The 19,335-nt window shown below is 45.2% G+C and overlaps 1 protein-coding gene across 1 annotated transcript; it reads left to right on the forward strand.

Annotated features, from left to right (window-relative positions):
• The first annotated feature begins 5,330 nt into the window (after positions 1-5,330).
• Positions 5,331-19,012, forward strand: LOC142313157 (uncharacterized). The gene is made up of 5 exons (XM_075352145.1): positions 5,331-5,708; positions 6,277-6,283; positions 7,318-7,454; positions 12,902-12,992; positions 16,807-19,012. Exons 1-5 carry the CDS (start codon positions 5,331-5,333, stop codon positions 17,934-17,936), a joined length of 1,743 nt encoding a protein of 580 aa, XP_075208260.1. The 3' UTR covers positions 17,937-19,012.
• The last annotated feature ends 323 nt before the right edge of the window (positions 19,013-19,335 follow it).

The raw sequence follows: 19,335 nt of genomic DNA on the forward strand, positions 1-19,335 counted from the left end.
GCAGGTGGAGGTAGGTGGACAGGGTATTATATATCTAGTGTGCGGCTGCAGGTGGAGGTAGGTGGCAGGTTTGGAGGTAGGTGGCAGGTTTTAGGGAGGTAGGTGCAGGTTTATATTATCTAGGTGTGCGGGCTCTGCAGTGTGGAGGTATGGTGCAGGGTATTATATATCTAGTGTTGCGGCTCTGCAGGTGGAGGTAGGTGCAGGGTATTATATATCTGTGTGTAGGCTCTGTCAGGTGGAGGTAGGTGCTAGGGTATTATTTATTCTAGTGTGCGGGCTCTGCAGGTGGAGGTAGGTGCTGGGTATTATATATCTTGTGTGCGTTGGTCTGCAGGTGGAGGTAGGGTGCAGGTTATTTATATATCTAGTGGCGGCTCTGCAGGTGGAGGTAGGTCGCAGGGTATTATATATCTAGTGTGCGGCTCTGCAGGTGGAGGTAGGTGCAGGGTATTATATATCTTGTGTGCGGCTCTGCAGGTGGAGGTAGGTGCAGGGTATTATATATCTAGTGTGCGGCTCTGCAGGTGGAGGTAGGGGCAGGGTATTATATATCTGTGTGCGCTCTGCAGGTGGAGGTAGGTGCAGGGTATTATATATCTAGTGTGCGGCTCTGCAGGTGGAGGTAGGTGCAGGGTATTATATATCTAGTGTGCGGCTCTGCAGGTGGAGGTAGGTGCAGGGTATTATATATCTAGTGTGCGGCTCTGCAGGTGGAGGTAGGTGCAGGGTATTATATATCTAGTGTGCGGCTCTGCAGGTGGAGGTAGGTGCAGGGTATTATATATCTGTGTGCGGCTCTGCAGGTGGAGGTAGGTGCAGGGTATTATATATCTAGTGTGCGGCTCTGCAGGTGGAGGTAGGTGCAGGGTATTATATATCTAGTGTGCGGCTCTGCAGGAGGAGGTAGGTGCAGGGTATTATATATCTAGTGTGCGGCTCTGCAGGTGGAGGTAGGTGCAGGGTATTATATATCTAGTGTGCGGCTCTGCAGGTGGAGGTAGGTGCAGGGTATTATATATCTGTGTGCGGCTCTGCAGGTGGAGGTAGGTGCAGGGGTATTATATATCTGTGTGCGGCTCTGCAGGTGGAGGTAGGTGCAGGGTATTATATATCTAGTGTGCGGCTCTGCAGGTGGAGGTAGGTGCAGGGTATTATATATCTGTGTGCGGCTCTGCAGGTGGAGGTAGGTGCAGGGTATTATATATCTGTGTGCGGCTCTGCAGGTGGAGGTAGGTGCAGGGTATTATATATCTGTGTGCGGCTCTGCAGGTGGAGGTAGGTGCAGGTATTATATATCTAGTGTGCGGCTCTGCAGGTGGAGGTAGGTGCAGGGTATTATATATCTGTGTGCGGCTCTGAAGGTGGAGGTAGGTGCAGGGTATTATATATCTGTGTGCGGCTCTGCGAGGTGGAGGTAGGTGCAGGGTATTATATGATCTAGTGTGTGGGCTCTGCAGGTGGAGGTAGGTGCAGGGTATTATATATCTAGTGTGCGGCTCTGCAGGTGGAGGTAGGTGCAGGGTATTATATATCTGTGTGTGGCTCTGCAGGTGGAGGTAGGTGCAGGGGTATTATATATCTAGTGTGCGGCTCTGCAGGTGGAGGTAGGTGCAGGGTATATATATCTGTGTGTGGCTCTGCAGGTGGAGGTAGGTGCAGGGTATTATATATCTAGTGTGCGGCTCTGCAGGTGGAGGTAGGTGCAGGGTATTATATATCTAGTGTGCGGCTCTGCAGGTGGAGGTAGGTGCAGGGTATTATAGATACTAGTGTGCGGCTCTGCAGGAGGAGGTAGGTGCAGGTTATTATATATCTAGTGTGCGGCTCTGCAGGTGGAGGTAGGTGCAGGGTATTATATATCTAGTGTGCGGCTCTGCAGGTGGAGGTAGGTGCAGGGTATTATATATCTAGATGTGCGGCTCTGCAGGAGGAGGTAGGTGCAAGGTTATTATATATCTAGTGTGCGGCTCTGCAGGAGGAGGTAGGTGCAGGTTATTATATATCTAGTGTGCGGCTCTGCAGGAGGAGGTAGGTGCAGGTTATTATATATCTAGTGTGCGGCTCTGCAGGTGGAGGTAGGTGCAGGGTATTATATATCTGTGTGCGGCTCTGCAGGAGGAGGTAGGTGCAGGTTATTATATATCTAGTGTGCGGCTCTGCAGGTGGAGGTAGGTGCAGGGTATTATATATCTGGTGTGCGGCTCTGCAGGTGGAGGTAGGTGCAGGGTATTATATATCTAGTGTGGGGCTCTGCAGGTGGAGGTAGGTGCAGGGTATTATATATCTAGTGTGCGGCTCTGCAGGTGGAGGTAGGTGCAGGGTATTATATATCTAGTGTGCGGCTCTGCAGGTGGAGGTAGGTGCAGGGTATTATATCTAGTGTGCGGCTCTGCAGGTGGAGGTAGGTGCAGGGTATTATATATCTGTGTGCGGCTCTGCAGGTGGAGGTAGGTGCAGGTTATTATATATCTAGTGTGCGGCTCTGCAGGAGGAGGTAGGTGCAGGGTATTATATATCTAGTGTGCGGCTCTGCAGGTGGAGGTAGGTGCAGGTTATTATATATCTGTGTGCGGCTCTGCAGGTGGAGGTAGGTGCAGGGTATTATATATCTGTGTGCGGCTCTGCAGGTGGAGGTAGGTGCAGGTTATTATATATCTAGTGTGCGGCTCTGCAGGAGGAGGTAGGTGCAGGGTATTATATATCTAGTGTGCGGCTCTGCAGGTGGAGGTAGGTGCAGGTTATTATATATCTGTGTGCGGCTCTGCAGGTGGAGGTAAGGTGCAGGGTATTATATATCTGTGTGCGGCTCTGCAGGAGGAGGTAGGTGCAGGTTATTATATATCTAGTGTGCGGCTCTGCAGGTGGAGGTAGGTGCAGGGTATTATATATCTAGTGTGCGGCTCTGCAGGTGGAGGTAGGTGCAGGGTATTATATATCTAGTGTGCGGCTCTGCAGGAGGAGGTAGGTGCAGGGTATTATATATCTAGTGTGCGGCTCTGCAGGTGGAGGTAGGTGCAGGGTATTATATATCTAGTGTGCGGCTCTGCAGGTGGAGGTAGGTGCAGGGTATTATATATCTGTGTGCGGCTCTGCAGGTGGAGGTAGGTGCAGGGTATTATATATCTGTGTGCGGCTCTGCAGGTGGAGGTAGGTGCAGGTTATTATATATCTAGTGTGCGGGCTCTGCAGGTGGAGGTAGGTGCAGGGTATTATATATCTAGTGTGCGGCTCTGCAGGTGGAGGTAGGTGCAGGGTATTATATATCTAGAGTGCGGCTCTGCAGGAGGAGGTAGGTGCAGGGTATTATATATCTAGTGTGCGGCTCTGCAGGTGGAGGTAGGTGCAGGTTATTATATATCTAGTGTGCGGCTCTGCAGGTGGAGGTAGGTGCAGGGTATTATATATCTAGTGTGCGGCTCTGCATGTGGAGGTAGGTGCAGGGTATTATATATCTAGTGTGCGGCTCTGCAGGTGGAGGTAGGTGCAGGGTATTATATATCTAGTGTGCGGCTCTGCAGGTGGAGGTAGGTGCAGGGTATTATATATCTAGTGTGAGGCTCTGCAGGTGGAGGTAGGTGCAGGGTATTATATATCTAGTGTGCGGCTCTGCAGGTGGAGGTAGGTGCAGGGTATTATATATCTGTGTGCGGCTCTGCAGGTGGAGGTAGGTGCAGGGTATTATATATCTAGTGTGTGGCTCTGCAGGTGGAGGTAGGTGCAGGTTATTATATATCTAGTGTGCGGCTCTGCAGGTGGAGGTAGGTGCAGGGTATTATATATCTAGTGTGCGGCTCTGCAGGTGGAGGTAGGTGCAGGTTATTATATATCTAGTGTGCGGCTCTGCAGGTGGAGGTAGGTGCAGGGTATTATATATCTAGTGTGCGGCTCTGCAGGTGGAGGTAGGTGCAGGGTATTATATATCTAGTGTGCGGCTCTGCAGGTGGAGGTAGGTGCAGGTTATTATATATCTAGTGTGCGGCTCTGCAGGTGGAGGTAGGTGCAGGGTATTATATATCTAGTGTGCGGCTCTGCAGGTGGAGGTAGGTGCAGGCTATTATATATCTAGTGTGCGGCTCTGCAGGTGGAGGTAGGTGCAGGGTATTATATATCTAGTGTGCGGCTCTGCAGGTGGAGGTAGGTGCAGGGTATTATATATCTAGTGTGCGGCTCTGCAGGTGGAGGTAGGTGCTGGTTATTCTCTATCGGGATTAGTCGTTATTCACACTTGTCCGTTTGATTATTATGATTTTTCTCAGCTATTTATGTTCTCTGTGTGATATTTTGACCTTTGTGTGTATTCATTGTTTATATGAGACATTATACGTTATCTGACTAGTCACAAGCTCAGGTTTTCTTTTCATTCTGAGACCATACCCCTTTAATCGTGCTTTTTCCTTTGGCAGTGTCGGGGTTAATGTCAGGGTTGCGGTGCCTGCTGTCGCTCATTACCCTGACCCGGGTCATTGCTCTGATTTCCTCTTCTGGCTGTGATATATTCCCTCTGCTTCCTGCAGGAGGTGCCGGTTATTCAGTTCTCTCTGGAGCTTGACCTGGAGCGGTGTGGAGGGGATCGCTGCTGCTTTTGTTGTCTGTTGCTGCTGTGTAGTGTGATATTACCTAATGCAGTTCCTTTCTCCTTTACTTTGTTTCCCCTCTTTGTGCACCTGTAGTAGTTCTCTTTATGTGGGTGTTTGGTGTGCATGCATTCATTTCTGTTTACACCCCCTGTCATTGATGGGTTTGGGGATCTCTGTCCCGGTCTGTCCCCTGGGTGATTGGACATAATCTCTAGGGCCAGGACAGGAGACGGGGAGAGGCTGGGGGCTCAGACGTTGCTACCTTCAAGCATAATTCTGGGTACAGGGAAAGCCTAGGGCATCACTTTAGCTTCAGGGTAAGCACCCCCCCCCCCCCCTCTCCCCTCCTCAATCTTATCATCTCTCCCTTTACAGTCATGTGCCATGACATAATAGCCGGCCCAACCTTTTTCCCTTCTTGTCATATCCAGTATGACTCAGGCTTCAGCTTGGGCCCATCTTGCACAGCAGATCATGGACGAGGTCAGGGCTCTGTGTTTCGAGGTGCTGCAGCAGATTGTGGGCCTTGTGGTGACGGCCCAATCTCTACCCAAACCTAAGGTGGCCCTCCCTAACAAGTTTTAGGGTGGACGGGAGAGGTTCAGAGTATTTGAGGGAGTTTGTTGGCTGTCTTTTAGGCTCAGTCTCCGTTCTTCATGGACTGAAGACCAGCGTGTGGGGGCCATCATTTCTTTGTTGCAGGCCGATCCTCAATCCTGGGCTTACTATCTACTGGCTGATTTGAAAGCCATGCGGTTGGTTGACTATTTCTTTGTGGCTCTGGCCTTGGTTTACAGTGAGCCTGATGGCATCTCCCTGGTGGAATCCCAGCTCCGCAACCTCCAGCACGGGGCACGCCTGGTGTTGGAGAACTGTTCGGAGATCCGGAGGTGGGCCACAAACAGCCTATGGAATGACCCAGCTCTGCATAGTCAGTTCATCCAGGGGTTGGCTGCACAGCGAAGGGACTCCTTACTGCAGTACGTCACACCCACATTACTGGAGGCTGCCATGTCTATTGCCATCAGGGTGCATAGACACCTCCGGGAGAGATCCACCAAGACCAGGGTCCCGTTTGCCATGCCGGATGTGGAGCTTCAACAGGTAGTGGAAAATGAGCCCATGCAGGTTAGGGTGTTCAACTCTTGCGGTCAATCTGTGTCTGTTCCCCTATGGAACGGGGGCCTGTTTCTTCTGTGGAAGTAAGGGTCACTATTGGGGCATGTCCATCTCACCCCAAACAGGTTCCTCCTAGTAAGCGGCGCTTTTCTGGTCGCTTTCAGCAGGGCAACCAGGGCATTATGGTTGCCTCTTTTTTTCCTTCGGTGCCGACCACACCCTCTGCGGCACATGGGAGTGATAACCTTTGCACTCCTCTAGTTAATTCTAGGCCACGGTGTTCCCACCCCCCTTATGCGGAGAGGTGGTTAAAGGGGGTGGCCAGGGTTTCGGAGTGTAAGGTGGTTGTACCCCTGTAGTAGGTCCTTCTGGAGCGTTACCCTGTTCCATAAATTGTGTGCATGCGAATAAACACTCAGGTCCAGACCTGTGTGTTAATGATGTTGTGTTCGTGTCCTCCGTGAACATCAAGAAGAGGGGTACTGTTACGATCTCCTCTGGGTGAGGTTAGTGACAGGCTCAGTGACTCTTGTATTATCTAAGGCCTTACACATTTAATTTTTTTTTCCTTTGTCAGCATCGTGGTTAGTCAGTTTTGCTGTGCCTGCTGCTAGTTCATTACCCTGACCTGGGTGTTTGCTCTGATTTGCACTTCTGGCCTTGATATATACCCTCTGCTTCCTGCATGGGGTGCCGGTTATTCAGTTCTCACTGGAGATTGGCCTGGAGCGGTGTGGAGGTGTTCGCTGCTGCTTTTGTTGTTTGTTGCTGCTGTTTAGGCTGGGGCCACATGGGGATTACTGCGATCCTCGCATGACACTCAGCTCACGCTGGCAGCACAGCAGGAGCCGAGAGTCCCTGCGACTGAGGTTCAACTGTGCAAGCGGACCTCAGCTTCGGGGGGTGGGCCGGCTCTGAGGAGGGGCGGGCAGGTGCTGTGGAGGGGAGGGAGGGATTTCTCTCCCTCTCTCCTCCGTAGCCGGCTATTGCGATTCTCACTCTGCACGCTCTGTACACCGGTGTACCGTGCGTGCAGTGCAATTTTTCTCTCGCCCCATTCACTTGAATGGGTGTGACAGAGAGAGTCTCGCATTACAATGGCAGCATGCTGCGATTGTTTTCTTGGTCCGATTAGGGCTGAGAAAATAATTGCTCATGTGTGCTGACACACAGGCTAGAATTGGTCCACTCCACTCGCACCATTTTTCTCGCCGTGTGGCTAAGGCCTTAGTGTGCTAGTACCCGATGTAGTTCCTTTCTCCTTTACTTTATTTCCCTGTGCACCTGTAGTAGTTTGTTTGTGTAGGTCTCTAGTGTGCATGCATTCATTTCTGTTTATACCCCCTATCGTTGGTGGGGTTTTGGGGATCTCTGTCCTGGTCTGTCCTCTGGGTGGTGGGGACATAATCACCAGGGCCAGGACAGGAGACGGGGAGAGGCTGGGGGCTCAGACGTTGCTACCTTCAAGCAGAATTCTGGGTAGAGGGTAAACCTAGGGCACCCCATTAGCTTGCGGGTAAGCACAATCCCCCCCACCCCCCTTCAATCTTATCATCTCTTCCTTTACAGTCATGTGCCTTGACATAACTGGCTTTACCTTTTTTCTTTCTTGTCATAGTCGGTATGACTCAGGCTGCAGCTTCGGCCCATCTTGTGCAGAAGATCACAGATGAGGTCAGGGATCTGTGTTCTGAGATGATGCTGCAGCAGGTTGTGGGCCTTTTGGTGACGGCCCAATCTACACCTAAACCTAAGGTAGCCCTCCCTGACAAGTTTTTGGGGGAACGGGAGAGGGTTAGGGTATTTGAGGGAGCCTTTCGGCTGTATTTTAGGCTCTCTCCCCATTCTTCGGGGACTGAGGCCTAGCATGTGAGGGCCTTCATATTTTTTTTTTTTTTTTTGCAGGGCTATACTCAATCCTGGGCCTTTTCTCTACTGGCCAATTTGAAAGCCATGCGGTCGGTAGACTACTTCTCGCAGCTCTGGCCCTGGTTTACGATAAGCCTTATGGCATTTCCCTGGCGGGATCCCAGCTCCGCAACCTCTAGCATGGAGGCATGGCTGGCAGAGGAGTACTGTTCAGAGCTTCGGATGTGGGCCACGGACACCCTATGGAATGATCTAGGTCTCAGTTCATCCATGGGTTGTCGGCTCGGGTCAGGACCCTTATGATTGCTTTATTGCTTGGTGTAAAATGCGTGGCAAAGAAGGTATCAATCTTAGGACAGTTTTTGGGTTTTTTTAGCACCCAACCTTATTGCTTTGTAGAAAAATAATATATCTAACTGGAAATCATATACTGGTTGTACAGATGGGAGAATTGATTCTCAGTGTCATGGAGATAACACACGTGTCCCCAGCGCCACGCTACATTGTGTTCACAGCTCTACTCCTTCCAGTGTGAGGATACCAAGCTGAGTCCTCATGCAGCTTTTCCAACTCTGCTGCATATCCCTGCAGTCTCCACCTGGCTATAGGGAGGCGTGGCCAGTTCCTGCAGAAACTTATCTTTGCTGTGTCCTGTAGGGTTTAGCTTCCCCAGGAAGCAAATTTATCAGGAAGCTCCTCCCATCAATTCTCACCTGAATGTTGATTCCTAACAGTTTGTCTCTAGTTTCTGTTTGTGTGTCTTCACTCTGTCTCTTCTGTTATTGACCCACCTCATGTACCGTTTATCCTGATCCCTCCGCTCCTGACCTCGGCTACTTAATTTGAACCTTTGCTGCCTGCCATGACCTGAGATTGTCTGACCACATCTTTTGCCTCCGCCCACTTGCACCACAGAATTTTTGAAAAAATAAAACTCATGAAACATGCCTGGACAGAAATGATGGCACCCTCCTCCTCTTCCCCCCCCCCCCCCCTCTTCTTGCTCCCCCCTTCTCGTCCTTCCTTCCCTCCTCCTCCTCCTCCTCCTCCTCCTCCTCCTCCTCCTCCATAACTTTAATATTTAGTTGTACAACCTTTTGAGGCAATCACTGCAATCAAATGATTTCTGTAACTGTCAGTGAGACTTCTGCGCCTCTTGACAGGTATTTTGGCCGCTCCTCAAGAGCAAACTGCTCCAGTCATCTGGTGTTTGAAGGTCGCCTTTTCCAGACGTTTCAGGTCTTTCTAAAGATGCTCAATAGGATTTAGGTCAGGCCTCATAGAAGCCACTTCAGAATAGTTTAGTGTTTTCCTCTCAGCCATTCTTGGGTTTTTTTTAGCTCTGTGTTTTGGATCATCCTATTGCAAGACCCATGACCTGTGACTGAGACCAAGCTTTCTGACACTGGGCAGCACATTACTCTCTAGAATCGCTTGATAGACTTGAGATTTTGTTGTACCCTTCACAGATTGTACCCTGTGCCATAAGCAGCAAAGCAACCTCAGAATATTACTGAGCCTCCTCCATGTTTCACAGTAGGGACAGTGTTCTTTTCTTGATATGCTTCATTTTTCCATCTGTGAACATAGAGCTGATGTGCCTTGCCAAAAAGTTCCATTTTTCTCTTATCTGTCCATAGGACATTCTCCCAGTAGCTTTGTGGCTTGTCAACATGTAATTTGGTAAATTCCAGTCTGGCTTTTTTATGATTTTTTTTTCCAGTAATGGTGTCGTCCTTGCTCGTCTCCCATGAAGTCCACTTCGGCTCAAACAATGACGGATGGTACAATCTGACACTGATGTTCCTTGAGCTTGAAGTTCACCTTTAATCTCTTTAGAAGTTTTTCTGGGCTGTTTAGTTACCATTCATATTATCTGTCTCTTTGATTTGTCATCAATTTTCCTCCTGCGGCTACGTCCAGAGATGTTGGCTACAGTCCCATGGATCTTACATTTCTGAATAATATTTGCAACTGTAGTCACAGGAACATCAAACTTCTTGGAGCTGGTCTTATAACCTTTACCTTTACCTTAACATGCTTGTCTATAATTTTCTGTCTAATCTCCTGAGACAACTCTTTCCTTTGCTTCCTCTGGTCCATGTTGAGTGTGGTACACACCATGTCACCAAACAGCATAGTGAGTATCTGTAGCCCTATATACAGGCCCACTGACTGATTACAAGATTGTAGACACCTGTGATGCTAATTAGTGGACGCACCTTGATGTAACATGTCCCTTTTGTCACATTATTTTCAGAGGTACCATAATTTCTATCCAGGCCTGTTTCATGGGTTTTATTTTTTTATTTTTTTTTTAATTCTCTAGAAGCAAAAAAACAGTAATGTCTGACTTTCATCTGCTCATTTTCATAGATTTTTTTTAATATTACTTTTGTCAGATTTATTTCTGTGACTATTGTGGGATTTCCTTTCATTAAACGAGGGGCGAGAGGTACCAACAATTTTGACCACATGTGTATACCTTTTGTCTATAACACGCTTGTCAGCTGCTGCAGACCTGGGGACTGCCCTGGAGTGGTATCTAGTGACTACCTGTAGCTAAGTGTTATGATCCGGAACCATGGAAGACCACCATAATTCATTGGTAAAAGGTGACAAGAGCATTGGCAACTAATCTGGCCGCCATCCCCTTACTAACCATCAACACTAGAAGTAGCCGAGGGGTGAACTAACATCCTATGCACCGCGAACCCAGCTGGAGAACTAGCTATCCTGAAGGAAGGAAAGATGAATAACTCTCTGCCTCAGAAAATAGACAAAGAATAGCAAGCCCCCCCACATTCAAAGACTGCGGTGATATAGGAAAACACAATACACAGATGATAGGATTAGCAAAAGGTGAGGCCCCCACTGACTAAAATAGGAAAGGACAGGAAAGGGGCTGATGGTGGCCAGAGAAAAACCCTGCAAAATTCCAAATTCCTGATAGTACAAAAAGGCCCTCAGATCGCACGATCTGCACTCCGTCCTATATCAGGCGCTCTTGTCATACCAATGAACAGAAACCAAGAATCATTACAAATTCAAAAAGCCACAAACACATGGACTTATAGGAGCAATACTCCAAACATAAATGCAGGGAGTTTCCCAGCTGAGCAACTGCGAGGGAAGATCCCTGCATGCAAATAAACTGAAAACAACCACAGCAAAAGACAAACTCAGATAAGAGTAAAAGAACCAAACAACAAATAAAGAGCAAAGCACTTATCTGGGATAGATGTGGTGTGGAGCAGAATGAAGCAGGCTGGTGAACAAAGAACAACTGACATCCGGCATAGCCTGCTATCAGACCAGGATTTAAATAAGCAGAGAGTTAGCAATGGAAACTCCCATTGCTCAACACACCTGGTCTATGTAAAACCATTCCTGGCCACAAGAGGGAGCCTCCCAGCAGCCAAAGCATAACTGACATTCACAACAGCTAAGCCTATCCTCACCATCTGAGGCTTTAGTGAATATCAGGTTGCCACTGGTTTCACCTTACGACTTCTTTGGAGTTAGCCATGAAATTCTGGTTCTGAAGACTAAAGGCAGTTTGGACTGTATGGTGCATCCACAGATCATAGCAACAGACAGAAAAATTGACTTTTTAAATGAGCTGAAAATGGGAGTATTAATAAGTCTTTGTTCCAAAAATTTCGTATAGTAACATAGTTTCTAAGGATGAAGGAAGACCTTATGTCCATCTAGTTCAGCCTATTTTAGTGCCGCTGTTCTCCAGTGTTGAACCTGTGAAAGGCAAAAACCCACAGTGTAGAAGGCAGTTTTCTTCATAGGCAAAAAAAACTTTTCTCGACTCCTAAGCTGGGTCACCTATCTACCTGTAATATTATGCGATTTATAACCTTCTATACTTTTGCTATCAACAAAAGCATCCATTCCTCTCTTAAATTCATTCAGTGAGTTGGCCATCACCACTTCCTCTGGAAGACAGTTCCAGAGCCTCACTGCTCTTACCGTGAAGAACCCTCTTCTATGCTGGTGCAGAAATGTGTATCATATTGCTATGTGTGTATATATACACATAGTAATGTGATATATATATATATCAGACTACCATTTGGGGGGGGAACTGTTATCGTTTACACTGTAAGTTCACCACTTTATTAAATATCTTGTAATACTAATTTGCAGAACATAAGTGATTTCTGTCTGACCTCGAGATTCAAAAGTGCTCTACCAGAATATTACTTTATACTGGCATCATGACTCCCGTAATTGTATTTTTTTACATGGTATTTTGTGTGTTTTCACCCCGACTCATATTCATTCTCTTTTAAGTTGTTACAGTATTGGATACTAATTGATAGTCTCCGCATAACTTTCCTGACCGGCATCAAGATGGATAGAGACAGGGACAAGATGGCGGAGAGGATATTACACCTCACCCTAGAGATCCTCTTCCGGCTTACTGGAGAGGTGAGATTCTGATGACGTCACATTACATCATTCTTATCTATGGGAATAACAGATGGACAGAACTGGAGAGGTGAGGACTCTGGAAATGTCTGGAGTGAGATTTATTACTGTGTCTCTCCATAACCAGGATTACACAGTAGTGAAGAAGACCTCTAGTGAGCGCTGTCAGGCCCCTGTGTCTGAGGGATGGGGAAGACCCCTGAGCCCAATCACGGGGCCTCCACCTCACCCCCCGATACATGAGGACATCAATGACCAGAAGATCCTAGAACTCACCTACAAGATGATTGAGCTGCTGACTGGAGAGGTGACACTGCTGGGAATGCTGGGACATTATACAGTAACGCTATGAAGGGATCGGGGGTGACGGTATCATTGTATGTGTCAGGTTCCTATAAGGTGTCAGGACGTCACCGTCTATTTCTCCATGGAGGAGTGGGAGTATTTAGAAGGACACAAAGATCTGTACAAGGACGTCATGATGGAGGATCCCCAGCCCCTCACATCACCAGGTAATAGACAGGACTAAATACACACGGCCTATAATTATCTGTATGTAAGGAATGAATTCAGTCCCTGTATGTGTCTCCTCCAGCTCTATCCAGTAAGAGGACAACACCAGAGAGATGTCCCCGTCCTCTTCTCCCACAGGACTGTAAACAAGGAGACCCCGATGTTCCTCAGGATCATCAGGTAGATGGAGAGAAGGTGCCATGAAATCCCCCTATGATGTGTAGACGGCTGTGAAGGTCTTGTGCTCAGTCTTGTTTTATCCTCCAGTATTATATGTGTTATACTTGTGTAATGAGAGCGGTGGAGATGGCAGGATTAGAGCTGATCATAGATGGGACTTCTCCATCTGGCTGTGACTTTTACAATATTTGTTTCAGGGGGAAGATCTGACCCATATTAATACTACAGAGACATATGTGAGGGGTGATGAGCGGAGTAAAGAGGAGATTCCTACAGATAACCGCCCAGGTGAGTTGTGACCATTAAATGCAGAGAAGTCAGATTCTTCTCAGTCACCGGCTGCTACATTTTTATGGTAATTGTTTTAAGCTTTGTGTTTTTTGTAACTCTATTCTCCCTTCTTCAGCCATAATACACATTAAATAAGGATGGAAATGTTTTTACAAGTATAGATGATAAAGCATATAAAATATTTATATAAAAATAGAATTGGAAAATGGACATGAAATATATCAATGTGAATAAAGCTCAGTTTCATAAAGTATTTAGGCACTTTATCGCATCCAAAAGTATAATTCTGAGTGGAGTAAGAAACCTATGATTATAACAATCCTTAAAACATAAATCCATTAATTCCCAGCTCACCAGATAAGGAACTTTATAATCATTATCTATTGTAGATAAGACTTTTGATTGGCCTTGAATAAATCTTTATCTTCTGCCCTATTGTCCAAACAGGAGAAGCCTAGATAAACAAGGTCTGGGGTACTCTTCATACATCAGAATCATGAGTACAGAGAATTACAATTACTTATAATATCCAGTTATTAAACCCCTTAATGACCCATGACGTACTGGGTACGTCATGGATCGTGTGCCGTTAATCCCCGCCCCCTGCCGTGGGGCTGCCAACAGCTGACATGTGTGCCTGCTAGCCGCGGGTGGAAGCGATTCCATTAACCCCTTACATTTCGCTGCCAAAATCTGGCAGCGATATGTATATGGGCGCCGCCATGACAGTTACTTACCCCGCCCTCACCGGAAGTCACGTGACATGATCACGTGACTTTCGGTGGTTGCCATCGTAGCACAGGGTCTTGTGATGACGCCTGCAGCTACGAAGTTTCACTTTCGTTTTCACCCGGCTCGGAGCAGGGTGAAACAGGAAGTGACTGTATCTGCTGTTTACAGCTGTATAGCTGTGATCAGCAGATATATAAGAGTGATCGGATTACTGATCGCTATAGCCCCCTAGGGGGACTAGTAAAATAAAAAAAAAAGTTTAAAAAAAAATAAACCTAAAAGTTCAAATCACCCCCCTTTCACCCCATTGAAAATTAAAGGGTTAAAAAAATAAAAAATATACACATATTTGGTATCGCCACGTTCAGAAATGCCCGATCTATCAAAATATAAAATCAATTAATCTGATCAGTAAATGGCGTAGCGGCAAAAAAATTCCAAACGCCAAAATTATGTTTTTTGGCCGCCGCAAATTTTGCGCAAAATGCAATAACAGGCGATCAAAACGTAGCATCTGCGCAAAAATGGTACCGTTAAAAACGTCAGGTCGAGACGCAAAAAATACGCCATCACTGAGTCTCAGATCCCGAAAAATGAGAACGCTACAGGTTTTGGAAAATGGCGCAAAATGTGCGCCACTTTTTTTTGGACAAGCTTGTGAATTTTTTTTAACCCCTTAGATACAAGTAAACCTATACATGTTTGGTGTCTACAAACTCGCACTGACCTCAGGCATCACATAGATACATCAGTTTTACCATATAGTGAACACAGTGAATAAAATATCCCAAAAACTATTGTACGATCACACTTTTTTTGCAATTTTTCAGCACTTGGAATTTTGTTGCCGTTTTCCAGTACACTATATGGTAAAACTTATGGTTTCATTTAAAAGTACAACTCGTCCCTCAAAAAACAAGCCCTTATATGGCAAGATTGATGGAAAAAAAAAAGTTACGGCTCTCGGAAGAAGGGGAGCAAAAACGCAAAAACGAAAAGTGCCCGGGGGCTGAAGGGGTTAATACAAGACTAAAATTTTTATAACACTAATTATAATGAATACAGACTATCGAATATTAATATGAGATTGAAATTCTTATAACAAGGACAGCCGTGGATACTGTTCTTATGGAAATGGTTGAGACTCTTAAGCTGGGTTCACACATAGCGACAACGACGTCGCTGCTACGTCACCTTTTCGGTGACGTAGCAGCGACATCCTGTCGCTGTTGCTGTGTGTGACATCCAGCAACGACCCGGCCCCTGCTGTGAGGTCGTTGCTGAATGTCCTGCTTCATTTTTTGCTGAATGTCCTGCTTCATTTTTTGCTCGTTGCTCTCCCGCTGTGACGCACACATCGCTGTGTGTGACAGCGAGAGAGCGACGAAATGAAGCGAGCAGGGAGCAGGAGCCGGCATCTGGAAGCTGCGGTAAGCTGTAACCAAAATAAACATCGGGTAACCAAGAAGCCCTTTCCTTGGTTACCCGATATTTACTTTAGTTACAGCGTCCGCCGCTCTCACGCTGCCTGTGCTGCTGGCTCCCTGCTCCCTGCACACAGCCAGAGTACACATCGGGAAATAAGCAAAGGTTTGCTTATTAACCTGATGTGTACTGTGGCTATGAGTGCAGGGAGCCAGCGCTAAGCGGTGTGCGCTTGTAACCAAGGTAAATATCGGGTAACCAGAGAAGCACTTTGGTTGGTTACCCGATATTTACATTAGTTACCAAGCGCAGCATCGCTTCCACAGCGACGCGTGTCGTTATGATCACTGCTGCGTCTGCTGTGTTTGACAGCTAAGCAGCGATCATAACAGCGACTTACAAGGTCGCTGTTGCGTCACCGAAAATGGTGACGTAACAGCGGCGTCGCTATATGTGAACCCAGCTTTAATTAACTCACTCCTCCACATTGTGGCAGGTTGAAAATTGACTGTAAACCTGCAAGTACCATAATTGCAGTAATTCCTTTCCCACACTTCTTATCATCCAATGTACTGGTGCAAATATTGACACACGCCAGAGAAGTGGTTGTGCTTCAGATATTGTGAAACTCGCTGTAACATCCATGCCCGTACCTATTGCTTCTGTTTCTGCTTCTGTCGATGAGTGTTGCAGAAGATGTTTGTCAACAATGCGGCAATCCTGAGGCTTTTGATGCCACTAAGGGAGCTATGTGGTTAATTCCTGGCTGTGAACCTTGGGCGGGGCTGTCTTCCATTTAAGCTTTTGATCCTCTGACTCTCACTCTTAGGCTATGTCCGCACGTTGCTTTTTACCTGCTTTTTTGCTGCTTTTTCAACTGCAGCGTTTAATGCCAAAATGGTTGTGTTCTGCTTTTCAAGCAAAGTCTATGGGAATTTGGGTTTCTTGTCCGCACTATGCAGTTCAAACTGCAACCTTTTTGTTGCAGAACTTTGGTCAAAAACTCAGTTTTGCAGTGCAAAACCCAAATGGCAAAAACAATTGACATGTCAATTGTTTTTGCCATTTGGGTTTTGCACTGCAAAGCTGAGTTTTTGACCAAAGTTTTGCAACAAAAAGGCTGCAGTTTGAACTGCATAGTGCGGACAAGAAAACCAAATTCCCATAGACTTTGCTTGAAAAGCAGAACACAACCATTTTGGCATTAAACGCTGCAGTTGAAAAAGCAGCAAAAAAGCAGGTAAAAAGCAACGTGCGGACATAGCCTTAATCTGGTCTGGACCTCTATGCTCAACTCCAGGAGCTTTTATTGTTGTTCCTGCTTTGGTCTTGGATGGTTTTTGGACTTTTTTTTCTTTGTCTTACGGCCCTCCTGGTACTAGCTTGCTGACCAGACTTTTTCCTGCTGGACAGTACCAGCCCAGCCCAGGGTTCCTGTTTAAGTCCAGCATAAGTTGATCTAAAGCTTCCTATGCTAAGTCAGTGTATGTCTTGAATACCAAAAAACACTCTCATGTTTCTAGTCTTCTGTTAAATTGTGAACTTTTTCACATCACTGTCTTAATTAAAAATGAATTTATGTTGAATGGCTTGTATTTTGTATAAGACATTTTTAGATGTACAAAAATAATAAATTTGGTTTCATTCTTGATAGATAATTGTATCAGAAGCTCAGAAGGACATCATATATATTTAGATTGTAAAGCAGATGATTGTACTATCACACAAGATACATATGAAGAACCTGCCATTATGCCATATATACCCTCAGCGCTTCACATCACACCTCTATCCTCCAATACTGATCCTTTCAAAATGGTGTTATCATCTGATTCATCGCAGAATGTTAAGAAAACTAAACATCAAAAAAGAGGTATAATAAATCAAAAAGGTCAGACAACGATGAAGCCATTATCGTGTTCACAATGTGGAAAATGTTTTAACCGGAAATCCAATCTTCTTAAACATAAGAAAGGTCACACCGGGGAGAAGCCATTTTCCTGTGAAGAATGTGGGAAATGTTTTAACGAGAAATCAGATCTTTTCAGACATCAGAGAATTCACACAGGGGAGAAGCCATTTTCATGTCCACAATGTGGAAAATATTTTAATCAGAAACCTGGTCTTGTTAGACATCAGAGAATTCACACAGGGGCAAAGCCGTATTCATGTTCAAAATGTGGGAAATGTTATAATGTGAAATCGAATCTTGTTAGACATGAATGGGTTCACTTAGGAAAGAAGCCATTTTCATGTTCAGAGTGTGGGAAACTTTATACAGATAAATCATCTCTTATTAAACATCAATATGTTCACATAGGAGCAAAACCATTTTCATGTTCAGAATGTGGGAAATGTTTTAATAGGAAATCAAATCTTTATAGACATCAAAGAACTCATGTAAACGAGAAGCCGTTTATATGTTTAGAATGTGGGAAATGTTTTGCTGGTATATCGGATCTTGTTACGCATCAGAAAACTCACACAGGGGAGAAGCCATATTCATGTTCAGAATGCGGAAAATGTTTCTCGGGTAAATCTGATCTTGTTGCACATCATAGAATACACACAGGGGAGAAACCATTTCCATGTTCAAAATGTGGGAAATGTTTTAACCAGAAATCAAATCTTGTTAGACATCAAAGAACTCATACAGGGGAGAAGCCCTTTTCATGCTCAGAATGTGGGAAATATTTTACTAGAAAATTAAGTCTTAATAACCATCAAAAAACACACCTAGATGAGAAATCATTTTCAAGTTCTGAATTTGGGCAATATGAATAACTTTGTATGACTGTGGAAAAAGTATTTGCCCTTCAGCAGTTTTTTTTCTACTTTTATGTTGTACTCTTTTGTCACTTTTAAATATTTCAGATCATCCAACTAATTTTAAGATGATAACATGGGTAAAAAAAACCCAAAATGTATATTTTAATTAATCATTCCATTTAATGAAGGGAAACCTTTTTTGACAATCCATATCATACTTGTGAGAAAGCAATGAACCAAACCTAAACCAAAGAACTAGCTGTACCAGTCACGACTTCAAATGAATGTTTGCGTTGCGTTAATATGCCATTAGTTTTCGACATTTCAATTGCTACTCTGCAGAATTCTTACAATTCGGCTACATTAGAGGGTATTCGCACATTAACTGCCTGTTGAAATGTTCCACCATTGACTTATCAGTTCAGCAGTCTTGGAGTTCATCTAGATATGTTTATACAAAGATGAGACAGGACTTTGTCCTTCTTCGTGAGGAATGATTTCCAAGTTGAAACTTTTCCCATGGATACAATAATTATCTTTCTAATTGCGGAATGTTGTACATTGACTTCAACTGAGGCTCTTTAGATGTTAATTTGGGATCTTTGTGACCTTGTGAAAGAGTCGTCGATGTACTTTTGGTAAAATTATGGTAGGCTGGCGCTCTAGAAGAAATTCATCAGTATTCCAAGTTTTTTAAATTTTTGGATAATGACCCTTAGGCTTATTTGATCAGTATTTGAAAGACAAAATCAGGAATTAAGGAAATTAAAATTCCGACGTTGTGTGTGTTTCTATTATACTTTTCTTCTGATTGTACCACTCCTGATTTTGGCTTACTGATATATAATGACCAAATAGTGTGAACGTGGCTTTAATGTGATTCTCTAGAGAGTCCCAGAACCTTAACAACTAGAGATGAGTGAACCTGAGGCTTGATTTTTCCAACCGAACACCAACAAGGTTCAGGGTTCGGATGTGTCACTTGTGAACTTCACTCACGCGAGCAATGCTGTGCTCAGGTATGATTGTTGCTCAGCCCTTTGCGAGCTGCTAGCTGTGTTTGGACGGCTCGCAAAGGGGGGTAACATCAGCATGATTACATTCAGTGTGCAACCCAAAAAATTGTTTGAAAATGCCCTCCCCCGGGAGTGATCTGTTTATGGCTGGCTGTATGTGGGGGAAAAAACAAACTGCCAATCAGTTACTTGCTGCTGGGTTCTGGTTGGGCTTTACATTGACATAGTAGAGGTCAATTTGTGTGTAGAGTGCTATAGCCCTCAAAAAAAATGTAAAGAAATTGTGATATAAAAATAAGATTATGATGATAAAATAAATATATATGTACACTACCGTTCAAACGTTTGGGGTCACCCAGACAACTATCTTTTCCATAAAAAATCATACTTTTATTTAT

Source organism: Anomaloglossus baeobatrachus, chromosome 5 (genome assembly GCF_048569485.1).
Source record: "Anomaloglossus baeobatrachus isolate aAnoBae1 chromosome 5, aAnoBae1.hap1, whole genome shotgun sequence".
Classification (NCBI taxonomy): Eukaryota; Metazoa; Chordata; class Amphibia; order Anura; family Aromobatidae; genus Anomaloglossus; species Anomaloglossus baeobatrachus.

Coding starts and splice junctions, on each gene's coding strand:
- LOC142313157 (XM_075352145.1), top strand. CDS start 5,331: ATGCGGTTGGTTGACTATTTCTTTGTGGCTCTGGCCTTGGTTTACAGT. Junction 7,455..12,901: donor AATCTACACCTAAACCTAAG/GTAGCCCTCCCT, acceptor TATTTGTTTCAG/GGGGAAGATCTGACCCATAT. Junction 12,993..16,806: donor TCCTACAGATAACCGCCCAG/GTGAGTTGTGAC, acceptor CATTCTTGATAG/ATAATTGTATCAGAAGCTCA.